A 27,709-nucleotide genomic window follows, 5' to 3' on the forward strand; every position below is an offset into this window, starting at 1 on the left:
TTTTAGCAACTTCAAATACCACAGGACTGATCCGGGTTCGAATTCACTAACTTGAGCTACTCAGCCCGACAACTGAGCCATTGACTGGAACGAGGAAATTGGCGCGGATGATTTTCATAATACCCTCTTAAACTATAAAGAATATGCCGTTGTTTTGAAATAATCTAAATTGTCCAATATATGGAGCGCAAGTTCCTTGACATCAGTCTATTGTTCTCTGCAACAACTATAGTATTTTAGGAATTATCTCTCTTGAGGTTAAGTAATATATTAAACAACAGTTGATATTTTACTCTGATTTATTCAATTTTATACCGCAAACAATTTACTCTGTTAAAGTAAGTTAAACCAACGGTATATTTCAACTGTGCATACTGTTCAATAATGGAGGAGACTGCCTGGCACCACGATTATTCCTGTGAAATACCTGGAAAGGAAGAAAATATTTTAAATTAATATATGAATACAGATGAAATATATGCATTGTTGTGCATAATACAGAGTGGTTTACCTAAAATATTAAATATTTTCTAAACAATTAAAGACAAATGTTTATATGAACGGTAATATGCAGTGTCCGTACTTTCGGGCAGATATATAGCCCGTACAATGTTTAACCCTTTGTTTACTGACGGAATTTCAAATTTCCATCTTTTAAAAATCACTGCAGGAAATGCGCGTTACCTGGAAACCGGACGGGACTTCTCAGTTCGTCTTTAAAAGGAGTTTTGGAATGTAGTAGGATATGGGGGCATCGATCACACACGATATACAGCAGCTATCCGGCTGAAATGTGTGTCACTACGTAGTAGTTGCGAAGCTATTTTGGTGAATGCTGGAGTGCAAGGAACATTTGATTTTTAATAGCATTCCTTCTGCTCAAAGTGTAAGCTAACATTTTTCCCACTGAAATAATACATAAAATTACAAATTCTTCTTTATGTAGCGTTGTGCAATTCTAGTGTTATAGAATACTGGGGACTTCAAAGACACGTTAGGTTCCTAAGTCAACAAGTAGTGCCTGAGGTTATGTTTGGAAGTTGCTAAATGCATTGGTATCCATGGGATATTGGACAGCCTATTCGTGGTAAACAGCATCAGTGCCAACGGAAAATGATTATTTAGCTTTATTTCAGCAGTTGAGAAAATATATATAGGCCCTACTGTACATACATTACATATACCCTTTTGGTCCACTATGAAGGACCTTTCTTCCTTACCTATCAGCAAAATTTCATGAGATCTGTCCCTTGGGTCGTATCGGGTTCTTCGTCACATGCTGAGGTAAAGGTGGGGATCAGTAATTCTAATCTATCTACTCAAATCAAAGGTCTGTTTACAAAATATTCCTATTTATTCAAGTAATCTCTGAAGAATTAATCATTTATCATCGGTATCATTGGGATCCAATCGTGTCCACTGGACACGACAATCATCTTTCACAGGCCAGAAAACTGGTGACCGAGCTCGATAGCTGCAGTCGCTTAATTGAGGCCAGTATCCAGTATTCGGGAGATAGTAGGTTCGAACCCCGCTATCGGCAGCCATGAAAATGGTTTTTCGTGGTTTCCCATTTTCACACCAGGCAAATGCTGGGGCTGTACCTTAATTAAATCCACGGCCGCTTCCTTCCCACTCCTAGCCATTTCCTGTACCATCGTCGCCATAAGACCTATCTGTGTCGGTGCGACGTAAAGCAATTAGCAAAAAGAAAAAAGAACACTGGTGTGAGCCTTTGACATAACTGCCTGAAGGGCATCCTAATTAGAAACCATTGTCTCAATTATTAATTAAAGAAAAGAAAGTCTGGAAATCCTTAGATTCGGCTTCCATGTGAGACTACATGTACCATCATAGTGATTCCTTATGGTCGAGTCCTCGTAACACGAACTCTGGACACACGTTATTCCCGGATGAAAATTTCAACTAGATTCCGTAGTTATAATGATTTCCGTTGCCAAGAAATGCGATCCCAATTCTAACACACTACCCAAATCCCGTTATTTAAGGCAGTCCAATCGGTGTGTGCACACAGTGGTTATACGGCATGGACCCTTAATTGAATCGATGTGACCTGCGACTATGTCACGGACCGACATCTAAACTTCTAAGTTACTTTAAAGTCATTGTGAATGATGACCGCAAGGAAAATGATGCTACGGTGGCATAAGGACCTAATCTAAGTCACAGAGGTTGATGACCCCATGACCATGCAAGTTTCTATGCTGAAGGCTAAACACAATTAAGTTACATCGGTTGATGACCAAAGTTTCCACTTTACTAACCCCAGCACATTTACTGTTCAATCAATCAAATTCAAATAATGCAACAACAACAATGCTTGCAATACTTCGTGGCAGTAAAATCCATTACTTTCGGACATGTCCCCTTAATCGTCACGTTAACATTTACACATTCCCCTGAAAAATAGACTAAGATTTCCAGAATGCATTTTCAAGTCATTCGCTTGATTTAAAGTTATTTCGAAATACGTTTCCACTGAATTTAATAATTAAATAAATTTAAATGATTTAATGAAATCTTAATGAACAACAAATTGTATCTCCGCGGACGAATGGTTTCTTTCACAAGCCCTACACAAGTCTTGACGTTATTCATTTTTTAATCATGTTGGATGTATATCGTCGGTAGCTGGAAAAATTTACATCACTTATTTCCAGTGTTTATCCTGTTTCGTGACATCACACTTTCATTTATTCTAATACTAACCATTATTACTACTTGGATAACCCTGATAATTAAGTGCAAAACCATAAGTAACTCGCCGTACAATGTAAACCGATTACGATGTCATATCTTGTCATAACATTTCCGTGAAGCTTTGTGCGCCCCTCACAAACAAAACAATTATCATTACCATCGCTATATATTTTGGACAATCCTGAAATTGGCTAACCTCGCTCATTACCGGTATACTCTACGTTCGTGGTCTCAAATGTACATTACAATCTCAATTAAACAAATTTACAGTATCTAATGACACACACGTTATTCCCGGATGAAAATTTCAACTAGATTCCGTAATTATAATGATTTCCGTTGCCAAGAAATGCGATCTCAATTCTAACACACTCCCGTTATTCGAGCTGCGAACTCGTATCAGCTGACGGCATCGAGACACGACCCCGCTCCGGTGTGATATGAAACATCTGTTTCATATTGCCTGACTGGCCTCTCAGAATGATTTTATTATTATTATTATTATTATTATTATTGATTATATGCAGTCGTATCAGCACATCCTTTACTAAAACATAACCGGTTTTCGGACACTAAGGTCCATCATCAGTGTTTAAATTTAAATTTAATTTCACATAAGTGTCTCGTCAAAATGAGTTAAAATGAGTTTAAATTCTAGCCCTGTTGACATCAACATAGGAAAGGCCGGCTTTTCCTCGTGCTCAGGCTGTTGGTCTCATTTAGTACTAAGTCAGTACTCGGGCGTCCTCCTCCACTGCTGTGGTGCCGTCCGCCGTCACGGGCGCTTTCCTTAATTGCGCCCGGGTGATAGGCCCTTCCGAGTAGGCCTGGGTCTACGTCCACTTCACCCTGGCAGGTGGTCGACTGTCCTGACTGGCGTCCTTGTTGGTCTGCGTGTACTTCGTGAAGTTTGCTTCCGCCTGGACCGCGGCTTATATTCCGTAAGGCGAAGGTTACTCGCCACGTCACGAGGAAAATGTAGTTTCTTTCTCGCTTGTTATATCTTGAACGCCTTGATGGAATTTGTTGAGATTGGGATATATTTGCCTTCAGAACACTAGCTACGCGATGAGGTATGTCTCATTTCTAATCTTCATCGGTTAAAAAGTAAGTACATTTTTTTATTCTAGTACATTCAAGAGATAGGCATACAACATGTGCCACTGACGGCACCCGCAGGTTCATCGCTCGTGACGTGTCCTGCTTGCCACGAGGAACTTCGTATCGAGCTCACATAAGATGTCGGGCACATGATCATATATTACTGCCGTCCTTTTCCTAATATTCCGGCAACTCTAAAATAATGTACCTGGCTCAAACAGTTCCTGGTACAATACATATTGCAGTTTGGCCCAAATTACCAATATTTCGTATATTTATGGTTTCATACTTGTTTGTATATCTAAGTTTACGTGTCAGTAAACCATATTAAAATGTTTGTCAAAGAAATAATAATAAATTCAGTAAACAAAATGTTAAGCTATGAGGCATACGTAAACATCAGGAGTACTGCCTGTTAGAACCCCTTGTATTTATGTTACTCTCGCTACAGTGCAGAAAAGTGGGCTAGGCGACTCTTTTTAATAACGAAATTACTTTGCATTCTGACTTATTACTGCCCGAAAATCCGAGGTCTCGTAATAATGGGGTTATTTTTTCACATAATTTAGGCCATTTAGGGTTTAGGTGGTCCCCTGGGATTTTATTAGGCTTATTAAGGTTTCAGTCTTGCTACGCCTGATTGTCTCCTTCCTTGAGTCCATTGCCTTGATGGGCGTGGTGTAATTAGTATTACAGATTCTAGGAAATTTGAAAACCATACGAGGTTTCTATACTGATAATAATCATAGTAGCAATCAGATTAACTTTATACACTCTTATGCATAATACAGAGTGGGTTACCTAAAATCCTAAAACTATACCAAAGATTTGAAAATATCACAACCACAAGTACATGTATTAAAAAGATGGAACCAGAAAGGTCGCCAACAGGATTCTAACTTTCGAGGAGAACAGGAAAACGCAAGTCTCATGGGTGAAAGAAGTCAATCGGGATCTAAAACAGTGTGGAATCAGGGCAGAAGACGTACGCAACAGAGAAGTCTTCAGAAAAAAGGTTTCGGAGGTGAAGGATCTGTCCGGCAAGAAAATGAGAAAGAACAGAGTATTTTCGACAGAAACCAAAGGATGAAGGAGTACTGGTGAAAGACGAATAAGACAGGGAACTTGGGAAAATGATGGAAATTGAGTAGTCTCAACCATTATTATTATTATTATTATTATTATTATTATTATTATTATTATTATTATTATTATTACTACTACTTTCTTCGTTAATTCGTTTACCCTCCAGGGTTGGCTTTTCCCTCGGACTCAGCGAGGGATTCCCTCTCTACTGCCTAAAGGGCAGTGTCCTGGAACGTGAGACTTTGTGTAGGGGGATACAACTAGTAAGGAAGACCAGTGCCTCATCCAGGCGGCCACACCTGCTATGATGAACAGGAACCTTGCAGTGGTGGGCGGGGGGAGATCGGAGGGAGAGACAGGGATGGGGGAAGGAAGTGGCCGTGGCCTCATGTTGGGTACTATCCGAACATTTTCCTGGAAGAGAAGTAGGAAACCACGCAAAACCACTTTGAGGAGGGAATCGAACACTCCTCTACTCAGCTCACCTCCGGAGACTGAGTGGACCCCGTTGCATCCCTCGTACCACTTTTCAAACTTCGTGGCCTCCGGGCGTGGCAGCTAATCAGACTAACCATTACACTACATAGGCGGTATTATTATTATTATTATTATTATTATTATTATTATTATTATTATTATTATTATTATTATTATTATTATTATTATTATTATTATTATTATTATTATTATTATTATTATTATTATTATAACTTTCGGTGATCCATTTCTTCTAGGCAACGATAGAAAATGAGTCTTCAGCTCCTCATGGCACTGGTTATGTTTTCTATATGAAGAACATTTTAAGCTTTAATGTTTAAGTTACGTTCAGTGTTTTAGATGTACCAGCAATCCTTAATTGGGGCTAATAGCTTAACACTCGTATGCGATGTGGATTGCCACAATGGGATATATATATACGATTTTTCACGATTTTAGACTAAGCTTTTCACATTCAAAGACCGAACATTACCGCCTGCTGGCCATGGGTATGTATTGCAAGGCGCAAGTACAACTTGCACGAACGTAGGTCGGTAATGTCTTTGAGGTTGAGCCAGAGGTACTCCTAAAGCCTGTGGTTATGTGACGGGGAGGGCCCACGAAAAATAAACGATGGTTGGTACGCGTGGATGTTGACGGGCCGTAAAACTACCTCTGTCTACTTTATTTATCCACTAGCTGATGTACCCGTGCTTCGCTACGGGATTCTCAGAAAGACGGACTGTGGTTTTCCTAATTGAAATCAACATAGGTCATTACAAAAACGTAAGTATGAATATAGCGATTGAAAGCAATGCTTTCATATAAAATACTCGATCAAATGGAATGCCGCAAGTTTTGTCACTTTTAACGAACAGTGCTGCGGTTAGATTGCGGTGCCAATCTAATAGTCCAAAGTTCCAGAGCTGGGATGACCAGACCGCAGATTGCCATGAACACTCATCTGTCATTATTCCGCTAAATATGCACACTGTTCATTCCAATCAGTGCCTCAAGAGTAGGGATTGAGTAGCCCCAATGCTATGATGATCCAGTGTGTTACGTCCCAGTAGTATCAGAAAATTTATAAACCAGGGGAATGACATGCTAAAGAAGAAAGTTATCTAACTCCCCAGCTACTTTCCATCATTATTCAGGCAGGCTGTTGCACTCTGTCCGACTGGGCGAGTTGACCGTGTGGTTAGCGGTGTGCAGCTGTGAGCTTGCATCTGAGAGATAGTGGATTCGAACCCCATTGTTGGCAGCGCTGAAGATGGTATTCCGCGGTTTCCCACTTTCACACCATTCAAATGCTGGGCCTGTACCTTAATTAAGGCCTAAGGCACTCCTAGCCCTTTCCTATCCCATCGTCGCCAAAAACCTATCTATGTCGGTGCGACTTAAATCGAATAAAAAATACTCTGTACACAGCAGTAATCCTATCTACCGGAGATGAGGGGCAACTGAAGACACAAAGCACATCACGACAAACAATGGTCAATGTAATGTTATTGTTGATCAATGTTATGAGCTTTCTATATTGTAGGCCTACATATTTAGTTTTCTTTCGACTCTGTGATTTGTAAAATATTTTATACCGTAAACTGTAGTTTCTTATTCTCCGACTTTACATACCGATTTTCATTAAATACTGTTCACCGATTTTCTCGTTACTCGGCGCTGATATGGACTTAGTAACAAAAATTAAAATCCATGAATATCTTGGTGATCATAGCCAGTACGGTAACAATGTATAAGACATGAATAATAGGAAATTTAATACTATATAACCTTAGTTATCTAGCATTCATCAACTACACTTCTAATAAAAAATATTTGAGAATTACCTTTTAGGCCTTCCCCTAAACTACCATTTCACTCAGCGTGAATAAAATAATTTACAGCCTAGACTATAGCGACTTATTTCCTGACTTTGCATACCGATTTTCATCGAGATAGGACTACTAATAACAACAATATTTGAGAAGTTTAATTTTAGGCCTTCCCTAAACTACCAGTTTTTCAGTGTGAATACAATTATTCATAGCCTAGATTGTAGCAATTTATTCCCCAACTTTGCACACCCATTTTCTTTAAAATACGACCACTAATAACATAAATAGTTGAGAATTCAATTTTAGGCCTTCCCCTAAACTACCATTTCACTCAGCGTGAGTAAAATGATTTATAGCCTAGATTGTAGCGGCTCATCCCCCGACTTGACATACCGATTTTCATTAGACCACTAATAACATAAATAGTTGAGAATTCAATTTTAGGCCTTCCCCTAAACTACCATTTCACTCAGCGTGAGTAAAATGATTTATAGCCTAGATTGTAGAGGCTCATCCCCCGACTTCACATACCGATTTCCATTAAATTCTCTTCAACCGTTTTCTCGTGATGCGTGTACATACAGACAGACAGACAGACAGACAGACAGACAGACAGACAGACAGACAGACAGACAGACAGACAGACAGACAGACAGACAGACAGACAGACAGACAGACAGAAATTACGGAAAAGTAAAAAGTGCATTTTCTTGTTACTATGGACATGACCGATACAGAAATACCATTATTTTCAAATTCTGAGCAATGTACAGACAAAACTCTTGTTTTATATATATAGATTTATACAGATGAAAAGTTATTTGCTGCCTAACGGCAACAGTATGCAGTAGAGGGTTAAGGCTTTTTTTGAAACTGTCTAGTCCATTCAGAGTAAGATGTCATTTGGGAGTTTATGTTGTGGGTTTGTTTTTTAAATTATTTTTTACAAGGGCCCGTAGCCTATAGGCTAACTTTTGGTGATCAATTTCTTCTAGGCAACCATAGAAAATGAGTCTTCAGCTCCTCATGGCACTGGTTATGTTTTCTATACGTAACAGTAAGCATAAGTAAGTGTACTATAGTATAATACCTGAAAAACAAAACATATGGTAACTGTAAGTGTAATCCTGTTACCACATGGTTTTCTTTTTCCAGTAGTTTATAAATTTATTACTCAAAATTAGTTTCGGCAGACCTATGAACGTAACAGTTAGATTAATTAATTTTGTATCTCTCAAAAATCCTTATCTTGTATGCATGAAGCAGCCCTTTCCCAGTATATGAACAGCTTATCAAACCGATAAAATAGCAGTCATAGTATTACAAGAAGAAGATAATATATTTTGAGATATAGTGCCGCACAATTACTACATTTAAGCCTCGAACAAGTGGGAGTATACATTAATTTCAAACTACCATAATTTTTTCAATCAGCATATATTACTGAATATATTCTCCACTTACGGGCAAGTTACATTTAAACTGTTATAACGTAAGGCAGCCAGTATTTGACATAAACATAAACACTGCAACAACTAAGCAACCAAAAATATGTTCGTAATTTCGTACCCCACCAAATTTATGAACAGTACAATTAATTTTAAAATATTTTTCCTTTCTAACCATACCAAACACTTTCCCTATAATGAATTACTTGATGGCCATATATGAAAAATGCTTTCTTGCTATTCATTTTACTTGCACATTTGTAACCCATTAACGTGTTCCTCACTACCTTAATAGCCTCCTCATCCCACTGTTTGCGTTTTCCCATCTAAAAATAATAAACTTCATCAATAACAAATACAATGAAGGGGGACGAAATTACGAACATTCCCTGATTTATTATAATGGCCGCTACAGTAACTCACACCAACCAACTTACAGTAGTGATTGAACGCCAGGAACGACACCACACGACTGAAATGCAGTCCAGTATTTCATACACATATCAGTGCTTAATCTAGGAATACTACTAGGAATGCAACACTAACTCAGCACAGCATGAACAATGAATCCTCTTTTTATACGGAAACTAAACGTGGTGCACACTCTCATAACAAGACAATGGGGTGAGTCTGCGCGTGTGCGCGCCGCTAAATACTGTATTAGGTACCAACCGCGCAAACTGGAAATCCCCAGGGGGACCAAATTAGGGGTGGGGATGGAATTTGCCGCCCCCCCCCCCTACCTTATTAGCATACAAAAATTTGAACGTCTTCTCTTACTTCAGTCGCTATGTCGTACTGGTGGATTCCATAGTTGTGGTGGGTGTCACGGTGTCAGTAACAGAGCTCTCAGATGGAACATAACTGCTCGGTGGAGGAGGGTAATAGTAAGATTTACCTCCGTAGAATCCTCTGTGCTGAAATTGAAAAATACCACTTATGAAATAAATAAGTAGAGAGAGTGAAATGCATTTATTTCTGTTTCCTCCATTTTAAGCCTGCCAAAAAGAGAAAGCTTACATAAAAAATGGGTTAACAACAACAAAAGTCGTGTAAAACAGTCTATAAATGATTAGTATACAATATTATACCTATTATTCAATAAAAATCAATGAAACTCACGAGGAACTCTTTACAGAACAAGGGCATAGCTAGGTGTATAAATGATTTCTGACTATTGTTAACGATCCTTTTAGGGCTGCTAACTCAATGTCCTTAAAACCCGTCAAAGCCCAATGTCACCTAAATAACAGGTGACACTTAATATTAATAATATTTCCTGCTCATCAGCCTGATTAAATTTCTATGCCTGTTGGAAGTATTTAAAGAAAGGTCTTATAATTTGAAATGGACAATTTTTGAACTCGCAGCCTGCACTGGTCAGTCAGCTCTCGCTCAGACTGGACTGAAGTGGAGAAGCAACTGCAAGTTATTATGGTATGGAAATCGTGTGATAAAAGGTAATTTTATTTTGCATTTTATGTATGTAAATTGCTCAAGTGTTCAGTAATGAAAGTGACACATTCTTAAGCACAATATTATAATTTAAGGATATGTTATTGCCGTGAAATGCATGGTGTCACTTATAGGTGACATTGGTCACATGAAGAAGGCCTTTTTGTCCAGTTTCAGTTACGAATAGTATCCGGTATTGACTTCGTGTTTTCTCCCTCTTTTCAGTCTTATACTGGAGGAGGTGCCAGAAATGTTGGAAGATGGCAGTAATAATACACCGTCTATAGATGTCATTATGTTTCCTCCAAATGATGGACATTTTACTGATGAGGAAAGTGGCAAAGAAGCAACTAATTCTGTTGATGTCAATCCCCTTTCTGGTAGAATGGTAGGTTGACAGTGGAAATAAATGTAAAATCAGCAGATGATGGAACGCCGATACATTCTAATGAAATGCAGCAGGCACCTGGTCTTACTTGGACAAATAAACCAGCATCCTCAAAGAAGAAAATCAAAATGTTGTGACTAGCTCCAGACAGGAATTTTATTTTCCGATTGGGTGTGGTGATGTGCATGAGGAACCTTCTGAATATGACACACCGCAACTGTCTCCAGTTCAGTGTTTTGAGTTACTGTTCATTGAAGAAGAAGAAGAAGAAGAAGAAGATGATGATGAAGAAGAAGAAGAAGAAGAAAAATCCATTGTAAAAATGTCGAAGCTATATGCTCTTGTCAGGAACAATGTGTTAGACATCAATTCAGGTGATATAAGGGTTTATAGCGTTGTACTACTGTTGACCAGCTAAATGAATTTACAAAACTATAAGAATGTTTTCATAATTAATATCAGATATTTTCAATAACTTAGTTCCCAACAGCATGAGAAGAAATACATTTCCAGAAATTCATCCGTATTTGCATCCTTCAGATTATATGAATATACCCACCACCCACGCACCCACCCACCCTCAATAACAAACTTCGCAAGGTATGAGCATACTTAAAATTTCTAAATAAAAATTTTGGTCAGTGATTTGAGGAAATCTGTTCAACTAATCTTGCAGTGGATGAAGCAATGGTTCCCTATTACAGTCACTCAGTACCTATCAAAATATCCACGGAAAACCTCTACGGTTCCGCCACAATGAAATGTTGAGTAAACGTCTTTGTTTCTGTTTCCAAACAAAGAGTTCGCTTTGGCAGATCATTTCCAACAATATCTAATCTCTCATGAAATGGTAACAAAAAGAAAGGAGCCTTAAGTAGCTTTCAATTAAACAATTCCAAGTACTTTCTGTAATCCCTGTATCTCGATCCGTACTTATACCACTTTTGTCCGCTGTCTCCAAGCCTACCATGCTGGGTTCAGTGGGATGTGAGTTTCCAACTTACATACCTTTGCGATAGCTCGCTGCGTACTTGAAAACTCAAATGTGTAACTTAATTCACCTCTAGCGCAAGACAAAATTCACTTCACGATATACGTAACACCATACACTAATTAAATATATTACTGTCTTTGAGAATGCACCTAATAAAACACTAAACAGCAATACGGGGTATAACTTTTCTGTGTGTCCCTACAAATTCATCATTTTGCCTGTAACTTCCGAATCACATCCACGGGGCTCGGAAGTTCCTACTTCCTAACACCAGGTGTAGGATATAGATGATGATGAAGATGATGATGATAATGATGCTACCGAGCTCGATAGCTGTAGTCGCTTAAGTGCGGCCAGTATCCAGTATTCGGGAGATAGTAGGTTCGAACCCCACTGTCGCCAGCCCTGAAAATGGTTTTCCGTGGTTTCCCATTTTCACACCAGGCAAATGCTGGGGCTGTACCTTAATTAAGGCCACGGCCGCTTCCTTCCCACTCCTAGCCCTTTCCTGTCCCATCGTCGCCATAAGACCTATCTGTGTCGGTGCGACGTAAAGCAACTAGCAAAAAAAAAAAAGATAATGATGCTTGTTGTTTAAAGGGGCCTAACATCTAGGTCATCGGCCCTGGTGTAGGATATAAAGCAAGGAGACAGTCAGCTATGAAATCCTTGTGCTACAAAATATATAACTTGAGGGAATACGGCAATCATAACGGTAAACCCTTAAAGTAGTTCTCTAAACTGTTCACAACACGTTGACAAGGATGCGGGAGACAGCGGATACTAGTCGCAGTGTAAATGTTGCAGTTTCATGTTTCACAGCGATAGCAATGTCGGCTCGTGTCCCAAATCGTCTCCCACGCAATAATTCCTTCACTTTGGGAATGAGGTAAAATTCACACGGAGACAGGTCCGGTGAGTATGGAGAATGTTCTATACATTCCACCGCATTGCTCAAGTTGCCTCTTTATAGCCTCTGCTGCATGCGGTCTGGAGTTTCCATGGAAAAGGTTGACTTGCAACTCAAGTAGTGTCCATCTTCTGTCCACATCCATGCACTGGGTAATTACTGCACGTAAAACATCAGTCCTTACCAGATCTTTCGGAACATTGCACATCACTGCTCGTTTCACGTCTGTCCATCTCACAACGGTTCGGTAGGGAAGGGCTTCACACAAGTTCTTTACGACATTCTTTGGCAATGTAACCCTGACGAACGCTCAGTTTGATGTACTCCCACTGTTCTTGCCTCGTCACATGCATTCTGAACGGAGCCTGACTAACTGCTGCAGTCCCATCGCCCTGTTCGTGGTACTTGAGTAATGCACCGCCATTTAGTGCTGTGTCCGTATGCTGTGAGTGACATGCTTTCCAGGACATATGAGCATTGTATGGTAGCATTGTTCAAATGTAAGAAAAAACTAGTAGCCGTGTCCAAACTTTCGTATTAAGCGAAAGCCAATGTTGTAATGTTCTCATTTCTGATCACTAAGGAGACACAGGACAATTTCCTCTGTGCGTCGTACTTTGCCAAAGTTTGACCGCACCCTTAGGAGCCACTGTCATAGAGACGTGAACAATAATATAATAATGATGCCCCACTAATTACTTTTATGATTTTCGAAGGCTCCAAGATGCCGCATTTTAGTCACGCAGGAGTTCATTTACGTGTCAGTAAATGTACCGACATGAGGCTTACGTATTTGAGCAGGTTCAAATACCACCGGACTGAGCCAGGATCGAGTCGTGAACAGTGTGTTGGCCTGAGCCTTGAAGTTGTAATACAGATAACATCCTGTATCTAAAGTAAGAGACGAATTTATACTTACATGAGGGCTGCCTTCTGCAGTGGCAATTATCTGTAAAGTAACAAAGAGAGTGAATGAAAGTATTGTTACATGGAAGTTCATTATTGGACATTCCTAGAACTTATTACAACCAAATTTTTGCTAGTTGCTTTACGTCGCACCGACTCAGATAGGTCTTATGGCGACGATGGGACAGGATAGGGCTAGGAGTGGGAAGGAATCGGCCGTGGCCTTAATTAAGGTACAGCCCCAGCATTTGCCTGGTGTGAAAATGGGAAACCACGGAAAACCATTTTCAGGACTGTCGATAGTGGGGTTCGAACCTACTATCTCCCGAATACTGGATGCTGGCCGCAATTAAGCGACTGCAGCTATCGAGCTCGGTGAAAAAAAAACTAGGAAGGAGAAGGAATCAAATTTCAGTGATTAGATCCCACACTGCAGAGGTACTCAACGTCCATCCTTTCTCTTACACACTTAAGCCAGCAAAATATTGCTACGATAGAGTGTTTACAAAAAGTCTGATATGCATATGAAAACTCAATTACATGAAGGTCCATATTGACAAATGCGAATAAATGATATTATCTTGATTTTTATCTAAGGATTCTGGCATAATAGTTAAATTTGTATCACCTAGACAGTTGTCCTAACCGTAGAAAGGTTAATCGGTAAAATAGGGATGCAGGCGACTGGGGTGTATAAGAGAAAAAAAAAAAAAGCATACGAGCTCGAGTGAGGCTTAAGTGAGGCCAGCATCTAGTATTCGGGAGATAGCGTGGGTTCGAAACCCACTGGTGACAGTCCTGAAGATGGTTTTCCGTGGTTTCCCATATTCACACCAGACAAATGCTGGGGTTGTACCTTAATTAAGGCCACTGCCGCTTCATTCCCACTCTTAGACCTTCCCTGTTCCATCGTTGGTATGACGCTATACGACACAAACACCAGGTCCCCAGGCCAGTGATGTTAATCATCTACAATTAAAAACCCCCTGGCCCAGCCGGGAATCGAACCCGGGCCGCCGGGTGCCGTCGGTGTGACGTAAAGCAAATGGTAATAACATAAAAAACACATACAGGTGAGGGATAGACTAAGAGATGAAGATGGCTGTTGTTTTTGTTGATTTAAGGAGAATAACTTCAAGGTCATCTGCACCTGATGACAGGAAATTAAAATCAGTGAAATAAACAGTACCAACTGACTAGAAAGAAGATTTAAGCAAATGTAAAATAATCGAAAAGATAATCATTGGCTATTTTTAATGCTATTTGTTCGGGGCATTGACCTATAGAGATCTTTTGCCCCTACTTGCACCATGTGATATGAACGTGCTTGCGGAAGTGTAGAGTGTTGAATGTGAGGAAAGAGAAGTTAAGGACGACACAAACACCCAGTCCCGAGGCCAGGGATATTAATCATCTACAATTAAAAAACCCCTGACCCAGCCGGGAGTCGAACCCGGGGCCGCTGGGTGCCAGGCGAACGCGTTGCCCCTTACACCGCGGTGACGGACAATTGGCTTACTACTTCAGTAAAAGAAGCTCAAACAGAAATTTGAGTAGGTCAAGAGTGGAAAATTCTAAATTCCCATGGAGGGAATTAGATATTTTTCAACAATAAAGCATGTCAAAAATGTCAAAAACATATCAGATGTAAGGCTTTTCAGGCGTTTGCTCTATTAACCAGCGTTTCGTCTTAGGTCTGACACTAGACTCATCAGAGTGGGATGTGTCAGACCCTACCCACTGACGCTTCTGATAAGTTAACCTGCATGCACCTCAGATTACCGTTTTCTGCTACCATTTCCATTAACAGTACGTAATGTTAGGACATTCTTAGAGTCCGAAGCTAATTTTAAACTTGTTCACTTTGGTATTGGGAACAGCATGGAGTCATTTTCGTTCCGTGCGTCAGTATGAAATTATAATCTACATTGTCATCATACACATATCAGGTTTGTCCGGTTCGATGGCTAAATAGTTAGCACGCTGGTCTTTGGTCCAAGGGTTCTCGGGTTAGATTCCCGGATGGGTCGGGGATTTTAACCTTAAGTGGATAATTCCTGTGGCTCGTGGATCTGGATGTTTGTGTCATCTTCATTCATTAGAGTTCATCTTAGGTAAGGCCCCATTCTCACTGAAGCGAAGGTCGCCTACAGCCCGTCAACTCGAAGGAGACCTATATCAGGTCTTTATGGAGGTCATGCGCCATTGTTATGTCAACTTTTGTAATCCAGATTTGTTCAGCTACAATCATACCTAATAATACACGTACATAATCGAATATTTTCAGCTTCATTTTATACTGTTATTTCCATTTAATCCGTTTGCCATTCAGGGTTGTTCTTCCCCCAGAATCAGCAAGGGAACCCCCTCCACCACCTCATGGGCAGTGTCTTGGAGCGCGAGAGGTTTGTTCGTTGATACAACTGGGAAGGGAGGAGAGTACCACGCCTAGGCGGCCTCACCTGCTATGCTGAATAGAGGCCTTGTGGGGGATGGGAATATTGGAACGTACAGGCAAGGAAGAAGGAAGGAAGTGGCCATGGCCTTAAGTTACGTACAATCCGCGCATTTGCGTGGAGAAGAACTGGGAAAACACAGAAAACCCCTTCGAGGATGCCTGAAGTGGGAATCGAACCGTCTCTATTCAGTTGACCTCCCGAGGCTGTTTGGACCACTTTAAAGTCATCGCACAATTTTTCAAACTTCATGCAGATCCTGGGATCGAATCCGGCACTCCGGGGGTGGCAGCTAACCACACTAACTACTACACGATAGAGGTGGACTTCATTTTTGGTACATAATTTGTTATATTTTACGTGTATTAAACCTAACATGTCCTTTAAATGCATCAGGTCGTTACCCATGTCTCTAAAATATTATAATAAATAAAAAGACCTCCTCTGCGAACCATGTGACCTTGCCGCGGTGGGGAGGCTTGCGTGTCCCAATGATGCAGATAGCCGAGCCGCAGGTGCAACCATATCGGATGGGTATCTGTTGAGAGACCAGACTAACGAATGGTTCATCGAAAGGGGGGTAGCAGCCTTTCGGTTGTTGCAAGGGCGGCAGTCTAGATGATTGACTGATACGGCCTTGTAATAATACTCAACATGGCTTGGCTGTGTTGATACTGCTACACGGCTGAAAGCAACGGGAAACTACAGCCGTAACCACCTCCCGAGTACATGCAGCTCTCTCTGTATGAAAGATGTACTGATGATGGCTTCCTTCCGGGTAAAATATTCCGGAGGTAAACTAGTCCCCCATTCGGATCTCCGGGTGGGGACTACACGAGAGGGGGCGATCATCAGGAAGATGGATACTGACATTCTGCGAGTCGGAGCGTGGAATGTTAGGAGTTTGAATCGTTGTGGTAGGTTAGAGAATCTGAAAAGGGAGATGGATAGGCTAAAGTTAGATGTAGTTGGTATAAGTCAAGTACGTTGGCAGGAAGAAGAGGATTTTTGGTCAGGCGACTACCGAATTATTAACACGAAATCAAACAGGGGTAATGCAGGAGTTGGTTTAATAATGAATAAGAAAATAGGGCAGCGGATAAGCTACTACGACCAGCATAGTGAAAGAATTATTGTCGCCAAGATAGACACCAAACCAATGCCCACCACAATAGTGCAGGTCTATATGCCTACTAGTTCAGCGGATGATGAAGAAATTGAAAGAATATATGAGGAGATAGAAGATTCAATACAATATGTCAAAGGTGACGAGAATCTAATTGTGATGGGAGACTGGAACGCAGTGGTAGGCCAAGGAAGAGAAGGTAGCACAGTAGGAGAATTTGGATTGGGACAAAGGAACGAAAGAGGAAGTCGGCTGGTTGAATTCTGCACTGACCATAATTTAGTCCTCGCCAATACTTGGTTCAAACACCACAAACGACGGCTGTATACGTGGACGAGACCTGGAGACACTGGAAGGTATCAAATAGACTTCATTATGATTAGGCAGAGATTCAGAAACCAGGTGTTGGATTGCAAAACTTTCCCAGGAGCAGACGTGGACTCTGACCACAACTTGTTGGTCATGAAATGCCATCTGAAGTTGAAGAAATTGAAGAAAGAAAAGAATGCAAAAAGATGGGATCTAGACAAGTTGAAAGAAAAGAGTGTGATGGATCGTTTCAAGGAACATGTTGCACAAGGACTAAATGAAAAGGCCGAAAGAAACACAGTAGAGGAAGAGTGGAGAGTCATGAAAAATGAAGTCAGTAGGGCTGCTGAAGAAATGTTAGGAAGGAAGAAAAGATCAACTAAGAATCAGTGGATAACTCAGGAGATACTAGACCTGATTGATGAACGACGAAAATACAAGAATGCTAGAAATGAAGAGGGCAGAAAAGAATACAGGCGATTAAAGAATGAAGTAGATAGAAAGTGCAAGGTAGCTAAGGAAGAATGGCTGAAGGAGAAGTGCAAGGATATCGAAGGCTGTATGGTCCTGGGAAAGGTAGATGCTGCATACAGGAAAATCAAGGAAACCTTTGGAGAAAGGAAATCTAGGTGCATGAATATTAAGAGCTCAGATGGAAAGCCACTTCTAGGGAAAGAAGACAAAGCAGAAAGATGGCAGGAGCATATCCAACAGTTGTATCAAGGTAACGATGTAGATAATTTCGTTCTGGAACATGAAGAGGCTGTTGATGCTGATGAAAAGGGAGACCCTATTTTGAGGTCAGAGTTTGACAGAGCTGTGAGTGACCTCAATAGGAACAAGGCACCTGGAATTGATGATATTCCCTCTGAATTACTGACTGCCTTAGGAGTAACCAGCATGGTAAGGTTATTTCATTTAGTGTGCAAGATGTATGAGACAGGAGAAGTCCCATCCGATTTTCGGCAGAATGTTGTTATACCTATTCCCAAGAAAGCCGGTGCTGACAGGTGTGAAAACTATCGCACCATTAGTTTAGTATCTCATGCCTGCAAAATTTTAACACGTATTATTTACAGAAGAATGGAAAAACAAGTTGAAGCTGAGTTGGGGGAAGATCAATTTGGCTTCAGAAGAAATGTAGGAACACGTGAAGCAATCCTGACTTTACGTCTGATCTTAGAGGATCGAATCAAGAAGGACAAGCCCACGTACATGGCATTCGTAGATCTAGAAAAGGCATTCGATAATGTTGATTGGACCAGGCTATTTATGATTCTGAAGATGATAGGGATCAGATACCGAGAACGAAGAATTATCTACAACCTGTATAAAAATCAGTCTGCAGTGATAAGAATCGAGGGCTTTGAAAAAGAAGCAGCAATCCAGAAAGGAGTGAGGCAAGGCTGCAGTTTGTCCCCTCTCCTTTTCAATGTTTACATAGAACAGGCAGTAAAGGAAATCAAAGAGAAATTTGGAAAGGGAATCACAGTCCAAGGAGAGGAAATCAAAACCTTGAGATTTGCCGATGATATTGTTATTTTATCTGAGACTGCAGAAGATCTCGAGAAGTTGCTGAATGGTATGGATGAAGTCTTAGGTAAGGAGTACAAGATGAAAATAAATAAGTCCAAAACAAAAGTAATGGAGTGCAGTCGAACGAAGGCAGGTGATATAGGAAATATTAGATTAGGAAACGAAGTCTTAAAGGAAGTAGATGAATATTGTTACTTGGGTAGTAAAATAACCAACGATGGCAGAAGTAAGGAGGACATAAAATGCAGACTAGCACAAGCAAGGAAGAGCTTTCTTAAGAAAAGAAATTTGCTCACTTCAAACATTGATATCGGAATTAGAAAGATGTTTTTGAAGACTTTTGTGTGGAGCGTGGCATTGTATGGAAGTGAAACATGGACGATAACTAGCTCAGAAAGAAAGAGAATAGAAGCTTTTGAAATGTGGTGTTATAGAAGAATGCTGAAGGTGAGATGGATAGATCGAATCACGAATGAAGAGATACTGAATCGAATTGGTGAGAGGAGATCCATTTGGCTAAATTTGACGAGAAGAAGAGTTAGAATGATAGGACACATCTTAAGACACCCAGGACTTGTTCAGTTGGTTTTTGAAGGAAGTGTAGGTGGCAAGAACGGTAGGGGTAGACCAAGGTATGAATATGACAAACAGATTAGAGCAGATGTAGGATGCAATAGTTACGTAGAAATGAAAAGGTTAGCACAGGATAGGGTGGCATGGAGAGCTGCATCAAACCAGTCTATGGACTGATGACTCAAACAACAACACAAATAAAAAGAAAGTCCGCCTCTGTGGTGTAGTGTCTAGTGTGATTAGCTGCCACCCCCGGAAGCCAGGGTTCGATTCCTGGCTGTGTCACGAAATTTGAAAAGTGGTGCGAGGGCTGGAACGGGGTCCATTCAGCCTCGGGAGGTCAACTGAGTGGAGGTGGGTTCGATTCCCACCTCAGCCATCCTGGAAGGTTTTTTTTGTAGTTTCCCACTTCTCCTCCAGTCAAATTCCCGGATGGTACCTAACTTAAGGCCACGGCCACTTCCTTCCCTCTTCCCTGTGTATCCCTTCCAATCTTCCCATCCCCCACCAAGGCCCCTGTTCAGCATAGCAGGTGAGGCTGCCTGGGCGAGGTATTGGTCATTCTCCTCAGTCGTATCCCCCGACCCAACGTCTCACGCTGCAGGATACTGCCCTTGAGGCGGTAGAGGTAGGATCCCTCGCTGAGTTCGAGGTAAAAAGCAATCCTGGAGTGTAAGCAGATTAAGAAATAAAGAAATAAAATAAAAAGAAGAAAAGGAAAATAAACCTTACTTAAGAATACACAACCCCGTAATACCCACCCTACATATCGATCAAACTCTCATCAACGCACTTGCTCTTCTTGGCCAGGGAAAACATTTTTCCTTTTAAGCGGTTCGCGAAAGCCCAGCCTCCTCCTTTTGAAACGATGAGATCAGTATCCACGATCGAAGAAGTGAACAAAATACATTTTACATGACAAAAGTGGAACCTAGAGGGTGAATGAATGTATCGCGACGACGTTCAGTAATCGCTTCTTTAATTCATCATCATCATCATCATCTGTTTACCCTCCAGGTTCGGTTTTTCCCTCGGACTCAGCGAGGGATCCCACCTCTACCGCCTCAAGGGCAGTGTCCTGGAGCTTCAGACTCTCGGTCGGGGGATACAACTGGGTAGTATGACCAGTACCTCGCCCAGGCGGCCTCACCTGCTATGGTGAACAGGGGCCTTGTAGGGGGATGGGAAGATTGGAAGGGATTGGCAAGGATGAGGGAAGGAAGCGGCCGTGGCCTTAAGTTAGGTACCATCCCGGCATTCGCCTGGAGGTGAAGTGGGAAACCACGGAAAACCACTTCGAGGATGGCTGAGGTGGGAATCGAACCCACCTCTACTCAGTTGACCTCCCGAGGCTGAGTGGACCCCGTTCCAGCCCTCGTACCACTTTTCAAATTTCGTGGCAGAGCCGGGAATCGAACCCGGACCTCCGGGGGTGGCAGCTAATAACGCGAACCACTACACCACAGAGGCGGCTTCTTTAATTCACGTGTCCTTAAACACTTCAGCTCCCAAAGACTCCTTCTTTCTTTAACGTTACCCTAGGCGACGCTACACTGGAACTATTTTTAAAAGAAGTAAAAGCATTTCGGTATCACAACACGTCTCTCTCCTTCTGTAGGGGAATTGAGGGTTAAATTAAGATTACGTCTTATTGTAGCTTCAGCTGAAGGAGGAGAAAGAGGAAGCGACGAGATCTCCAGGAGAACGAATGTATTGGATAAATAAACTAAAAGGGAGAGAAATAAACCCAATATTGTCAGGGTATATGGCCAAGTCTTTTCAGATCACAGTGTTACATTGGGAAACATAGTCTTAAGTAGTTGAATATTACAACTTGGTAAGTAATAACAAAAAAGTGCAGAAACAAAAAACACGAAAGGACTTTCTTAAAAAAATAAAGTTGTTCTCTTCAAGAATAAAAGAAGTGCCTCTTTGGAAGTGTGAAAGAAACTCTTCTATTTCTTCAGGTAATCAGAGGTGCGCATGCAAAGGGAAATACATTTAAACTAAATGTAAGAGAAATAACACGCTCAAGGTATCATGATTTTAGAACCTTGTAAACATCTGAAAAATGAAATGGCGTATGGCTTTTAGTGCCGGGAGTGTCCGAGGACAAGTTAGGCTTGCGGGTACAGGGATTTAAAATTGACGCCCGTAGGTAACCTTCCTGTCGTGATGAAGATGAAGTGATGATGAAAATGGCATACACCCAGTACTCGTGCCAGCAGAATTAACCAATTATAGTTAAAAAGCCCGACCCTGCCGGGAATCGCACCCGGAACCCCTTTGACCAAAGGCCAGTACGCTAATAATTTAGCCATGGAGCCGGACTTTAACATCTGAAGAATTTTTGTAAACAATGTTTTATATGATGAACTTCAAAACCATTCTTGGATCTGTCATACCATCGTTAGTTATTTAAAAATTAAGCATATATATTTACGTGTTTCAAGATATTACATATCAGGCTTATTTCAATATTCAATTTGTTAAGTAAGGCCGGCCCCGTGGTGTAGGGGTAGCGTGCCTGCCTCTTACCCGGAGACCCCGGGTTCGATTCCCGACCAGGTCAGGGATTTTCACCTGGAGCTGAGGGCTGGTTCGAGGTCCACTCAGCCTACGTGATTAGAATTGAGGAGCTATCTGACGGTGAGATAGCGGCCCCGGTCTAGAAAGCCAAGGATAACGGCCGAGAGGATTCGTCGTGCTGACCACACGACACCTCGTACTCTGCAAGCCTTCGGGCTGAGCAGCGGTCGCTTGGTAGGCCAAGGCCCTTCAAGGGCTGTAGTGCCATGGGGTCTGGTTTGGTTATTATTTGTTAAGTAGGCGAGCCATTTTTAAAAATTGTGTAAAAAGACCGATATTTTTTTTACAATCTGCTTTACATTGCACCGACACTGATAGGTCTTATGGCAGGGGTACCGACAGTGGGGTTCGATTCCACTGTCTCCCGAATGCAAGCTGAAAGCTACGTGACCCAAACCGCACAGCCACCAGCTCGGTAGAAGTGAATAATCGTTGATGATTGAATACAGTAACCGCCACTGAGCGAGCTGGCCGTGCGGTTAATGGCGCGCAGCTGTGAGCTTGAATTTAAGCAATAGTGGGCTTGAACCCCACTGTCGGCAGTCCTGGAGTTGGTTTTGCATTTTTTTCCCATTTTCACACCTTGAAAATGTTGGGGCTGTACCTTAATTACGACCACTTCCGCTTCCTTCCCTCTCCTGGGCCTTTCCTATCCCTTCGTTGCCATAACACCTACCTGTGTCAGTGCGACGCAAAACTAATTGTAAAAAAATATAACCGCCTTTATGTGCAATAACAAATTAAATAGGTTTACCACAATACTGTATAGATTGTCATTGCGCCCAGAAAAGACGCTGTGTGATAATTAGGGCACGGATTTTTATGACATGTCATATTTTGTTTCTTTATATTATTTCCATGAAAGAAACATTTTAAGCATGATTTTACCTGCGGTGACTGAAATTATGCCATTTTCATGGGTCATATAAAGTCATATTTTGGCTCGTTAAACCATTTTTGTCATGTTCTGGTAATTTTTCGTATTGCAGTCATATTTCCCCGTGAATTTTAGTGTTTTTGTCATATTCTTATCTTTTTATTCACTTTTCTCATACCTGCTTTCAGTCGTATAAAAAATACGGATTTTTCACATCTCCTAATTATTGTCTGTAATTTCTAACATTATCTTTCTTAAAAATACAGGGTTATTCTAAATGATTGTCGGGGTTACAAAAATTCATAACTCACAGTGCAATTGACGAAGGAATATGAATCTTGTTTTATTTTGTACTGTAACTCATAAAGTTATTTTGACATACAATACAAATGCTCGATATGTGCGGCTTGTGTCACTCTACACACATCTCTTCCTACACACGAGTCAACATAGCAGCGGTGATGCTTTCGAAGGCGCCCTGGATGCGCTGCTTCACTTCCTGAATATCCACCGGTAGAGGAGGAACAAATGCCTGATCTTTAACATATACCCACAGGAAGAAATCGCATGGTGTAAGATCTGGTGAACGTGGTGGAAAGGGTAAGAGCATCACATCACCTTCCGTTCCATCCATCGTTGTGGGAGTTCTTGACGCAATTATAGGCGATATTGTTTTACCTTTAGGCGCATTCGTAATACACGCCATACTGTGGTTTAAGGAACTTGCAGTTCCCTGCTACATCTCCTCATTGATTTCTTAGGACTACGGAGATAAACGCCCCTAGGATTCACATCCGCTTCTGACACAGCGGGACGCCCACTGTTTTTCCCTTTGCACAAACAACCTGTATCCACAAATTGTGCGTACTATCTGCGAATAGAGTTGTCGGAAGGAGGCTCCTTCCCGTACTTTGTCCGAAAATGGCGCTGGACTCTGGTAACGGATCGGTGTTGATGAAATTCAAGAGTACAAAAAGCTTTCTCCTATTACTGCCATCTAGTGGTAACTTATGTACTACAGTTGATGCAAAACAAAACTTTGAGAATTTGTCTGACCGTTACTGAAACAATAAAAATGGTACACTTTCCACGTTTTCAAAAAAAAAATCACGAAACCCCAACAATCATTTAGAATAACCCTGTATATATTTATGTGAATTAGGAGATTAAGCTGTACAGAAAGAGGCAGATGCGTATAATGTGACAGAGTAGTAAGCCTCAATTGAATTCTAATGATATGACGTATTTAAAATATGGTCCAATGACATCCTACGATGTTGAGCGGTCTTTTCGCCGTTACAAGTCAATGTTGCATGAAAATAGATCATTCCTACTTGCAAATATTAAAATATATGTAGTTTTCTATTGTAATTCTTTCTGATCGCCTATCAGAATGTGAAATGAGTAATTAAAGGAAACCTACAACCAGTTTTCCAGTCAGTGACCGGGTCAGGGATGAAATGAATGAAGCACCATCTAGCAGCGAGGATAGCAGTTGTGCTGGCTGCCAAAGCCTGTCGCACTCGTCTGGGGCAATGATTAATGACTGCCAGATGAAATGAAATGATAGTGGAGAGTGTTGCTGGAATGAAAGATGACAGAGAAAACCGGAGTACCCGGAGAAAAGCCTGTCCCGTCTCCGCTTGGTCCAGCAAAAATTTCACATGGAATGACCGGGATTTGAAACACGGAACCCAGCTGTGAGAGACCGACGCGCTGCTGCCTGATCCACGGAGGCTTGCAATATGTAGTTAAATGTACATTAAAAATATACTAATATTCATATTATTACTTATTTCTTGTAGAATGTTCTAGATTTTAAAAGTATATTTTCAATATAATGTTGTCCGACTTGTTGGCTGATTGGTCAGCGTACTGGCCTTAGGTTCAGTGGGTCCCGGGTTCGATTCCCGGCCGGTCGGGGATTTTAACCTTTATTGGTTCATTCCAGTGCCTCGGGGGCTGGGTGTTTGTGCTGTCCCCAACATTCCTGCAACTCGCACACCACACATAACGTTATCTTCCACCACAATAATACGCAGTTACCTACACATGGAAGATGCCACCCACCCTCATCGGAGGGTCTGTTATACATCGGCTGCTCTCGGCTAGAAATAGCCACACGAAATTATTAATAAAATCTTAATTTAAACAGCGGCAAAATTTTCAATATTTTGAAAATGTTACAAAAAATATTAAGTAATTTATTGTCATTTTTAATATATGTTTAGGTCATAAATGCTTGCATATTTCCGCCTCCGTGGTGTAGTGGTTAATGTGATTAGCTGCCACCCCGGGAGGCCCGGGTTCGATTCCCAGCTCTGCCACGAAATTTGAAAAGTGGTACGAGGGCTGGAACGGGGTACACTCAGCCTCGGGAAGTCAACTGAGTAGAGGTCGGTTCGATTCCCATCTCAGCCATTCTGGAAGTGATTTTCTATAGTTTTCCACTTTTCCTCCAGGCAAATGCCTGGATGGTACTTAACTTAAGGCCACGGCCGCTTCCTTCCCTCTTCCTTGTCTATCCCTTCCAATCTTCCCATCCCCGCATGGCCCCTGTTAAGCATAGCACGTGAGGCTGCCTGGGCGAGGTAGCGGTCATCGTCCCCAGTTGTAACCCCAACTCAGAGTCTGAAGCTCCAGGACACTGCCCTTGAGGCGGTAGAGGTGGGATTCCTCGCTGAGTATGACGGAGAAAACGACCCTGGACGGTAAACAGATCAAGAAGGAGAAGAAGAAGAAAAAGAAAATGCTTGCATATTTCTACCATTTTAGGTCATAAACATCCGGACCCTAGTGATAAATGAAATGGCGTATGGCTTTTAGTGCCGGGAGTGTCCGAGAACATGTTCAGCTCACCAGGTGCAGGTCTTTCTATTTGACGGCCGTAGGCGACCTGCGCGTCATGATGAGGATGAAATGATGTTGAAGACGACACGTACACCCAGCCCCCGTGCCAGTGAAATTAACCAATGATGGTTAAAATTCCCGATCCTGCCGGAAATCGAAACCGGGACCCCTCTGAACAAAGGAGCCGGGCGGCTCTAGTGATAATATTTCAGCTTAGAACTCTGACCAGAAAGATTCTGTCATCTAAGGTTCAGTGTTGCATGAACTGCTGAATATCAACCTATTTCCGTTCTAAGTGATGCATGTGCTGCGGGTCAGTATTTATCCCCTGAACATTTTTACATAACGTTATTTCGAGGCGCAAGGACGATATATACTTATTCGGAATATCCCTTCCTCCCTCCATGACGCAAAAGCTCCGATGGTTCATGGCCTACCAAAAAAGCGACCGTTTATCAGCCCGAAGACCTGCAGACCACGAGGTATCGAGTGGCCAGCACGACGAAACCTCACGGCCGTTATTCTTGGCTCTCTAGACCAGGGCCGCTATCTCACCGTCCCATAGCTCGTCAATTGTAATCAGGCTGAGTGAACCCCGTACCAATCCTCAAGTTAAATTCCCTAACCTGGCCGGGAATCGAACACGGGGCCTCCTGGTAAGAGACAACCACGCTAACCCTAAACCGAGGGGCCGACAGTGGCTATTTGGAATATATGTTGAATTAATTTAAACTAATTAACTGCAAGTACAGTATAAGTATAAACAGTTTTAAGTAAAGTGGGTGATTATGATTGGCCAAGAAGAGTAAGTACTCTTTTCTATCAACTCCTCCAAGATGAAGTGAACTTAACAAGCAACTTACCAGTACTACCACTATGCTTGCGAGTATGAAGCTCTTTATGGTGATGGTCGCTGCGTAGTAAAAGGTGGTTGTGGTGTATTTCTTGGGAATATATATACCAGAATTGCATGTCCACGTGATCATGCTGCATTGCAGTGAGTTTTGCTGCGTCATGTCAGATATTTGTCATTACTAATTTCCGTAAATTCCATAAAACTGTCGATGACTAGCGGGTAATTAGTTAGATATGTATTTCCCCGTAACTGATAAGAATAAATGGAGAACACTTAGTCCTGCCATCCAAGGATAATTTATTGTTAAGGAAAAAGACTTCCTTTGTTAGGGACTAACATATCGTGCTGTCAAGGACAGGACTGAACATTAATCAAATGCCTTGTCTAATTGTAGTTTTTACTATTTTACTCAAAGATAACATGCTATTTTTTATTCTGTGTTTCTCCTAACGTTTATAGGTAACAACCCTGATTGAGAATTTCTGCTTGTCTGTTATGTTATGTCCTGTGCAAAGTTTAGAAGTAGGAAACATGGCGGACATATATGCTCTGCTAAGGTTACATTCATTTTTTCTCAGTTCAGAAAGTTGACTTAGTATAAGTTGAGTTAGTGTGTCACTAGAAAAGTTCATTCCAATGGATAGGGTATTTCATAATTTACCAGAGGATCCGTACTGTTCCACAGCATTCATTATTAGGGCCCGGATGTTTATGCAGTAATAGGTTACAATGCAAACTTACTGAAGCGAGTAATGAGTAGAGTGTACCCGCACGACGGTAGTGCTATGAGGTTTGCATAAACATTAGGGGTTAGGCCCATTAGAACCCCTAGAATTTATGTTACTCCCACTACATTACGCTAGATCGGGCTAGTCGACATTTCCCACTAACAAAATTATTTAGTAACAAAATTACTTAGTAGGAAATGTCAACTAGCCCGTTCTAACGTAATGTAGTGGGAGTAACATAATTTCTAGGGGGTTCTAATGGGCCGAACCCCTAATGTTTATGCAAACCCCATAGCATTACCGTCCTGCGTGTAGACTCTACTTTTTACTCGCTTCAGTAAGTTTGCATTCTAACCTATTACTGCATAAACATCCGGGCCCTATTCAATATAAATAGGTCAGCTAACCCGTCTTCATATGTCTGTCGTTGTCGTATTCATATTGTTTTGCCTGCCATTTTCAACGGTTTTATGAACGTTAGTATGCCG

At 41.4% G+C, this 27,709-nt stretch overlaps 1 protein-coding gene across 1 annotated transcript; it reads right to left on the reverse strand.

Annotated features, from left to right (window-relative positions):
- Positions 1-281: 281 nt before the first annotated feature.
- LOC136866510 (uncharacterized) lies at positions 282-26,653 on the reverse strand. Its single transcript, XM_068226870.1, has 4 exons — positions 26,501-26,653; positions 13,335-13,364; positions 9,449-9,585; positions 282-427 (listed from the first exon to the last, which is right to left on the reverse strand). The coding sequence occupies exons 1-3, from the start codon at positions 26,651-26,653 to the stop codon at positions 9,457-9,459; spliced, it is 312 nt and encodes a 103-aa protein (XP_068082971.1). The 3' UTR covers positions 282-427; positions 9,449-9,456.
- Positions 26,654-27,709: the final 1,056 nt, after the last annotated feature.

Source organism: Anabrus simplex, chromosome 3, assembly GCF_040414725.1.
Source record: "Anabrus simplex isolate iqAnaSimp1 chromosome 3, ASM4041472v1, whole genome shotgun sequence".
NCBI classification, from domain to species: Eukaryota; Metazoa; Arthropoda; class Insecta; order Orthoptera; family Tettigoniidae; genus Anabrus; species Anabrus simplex.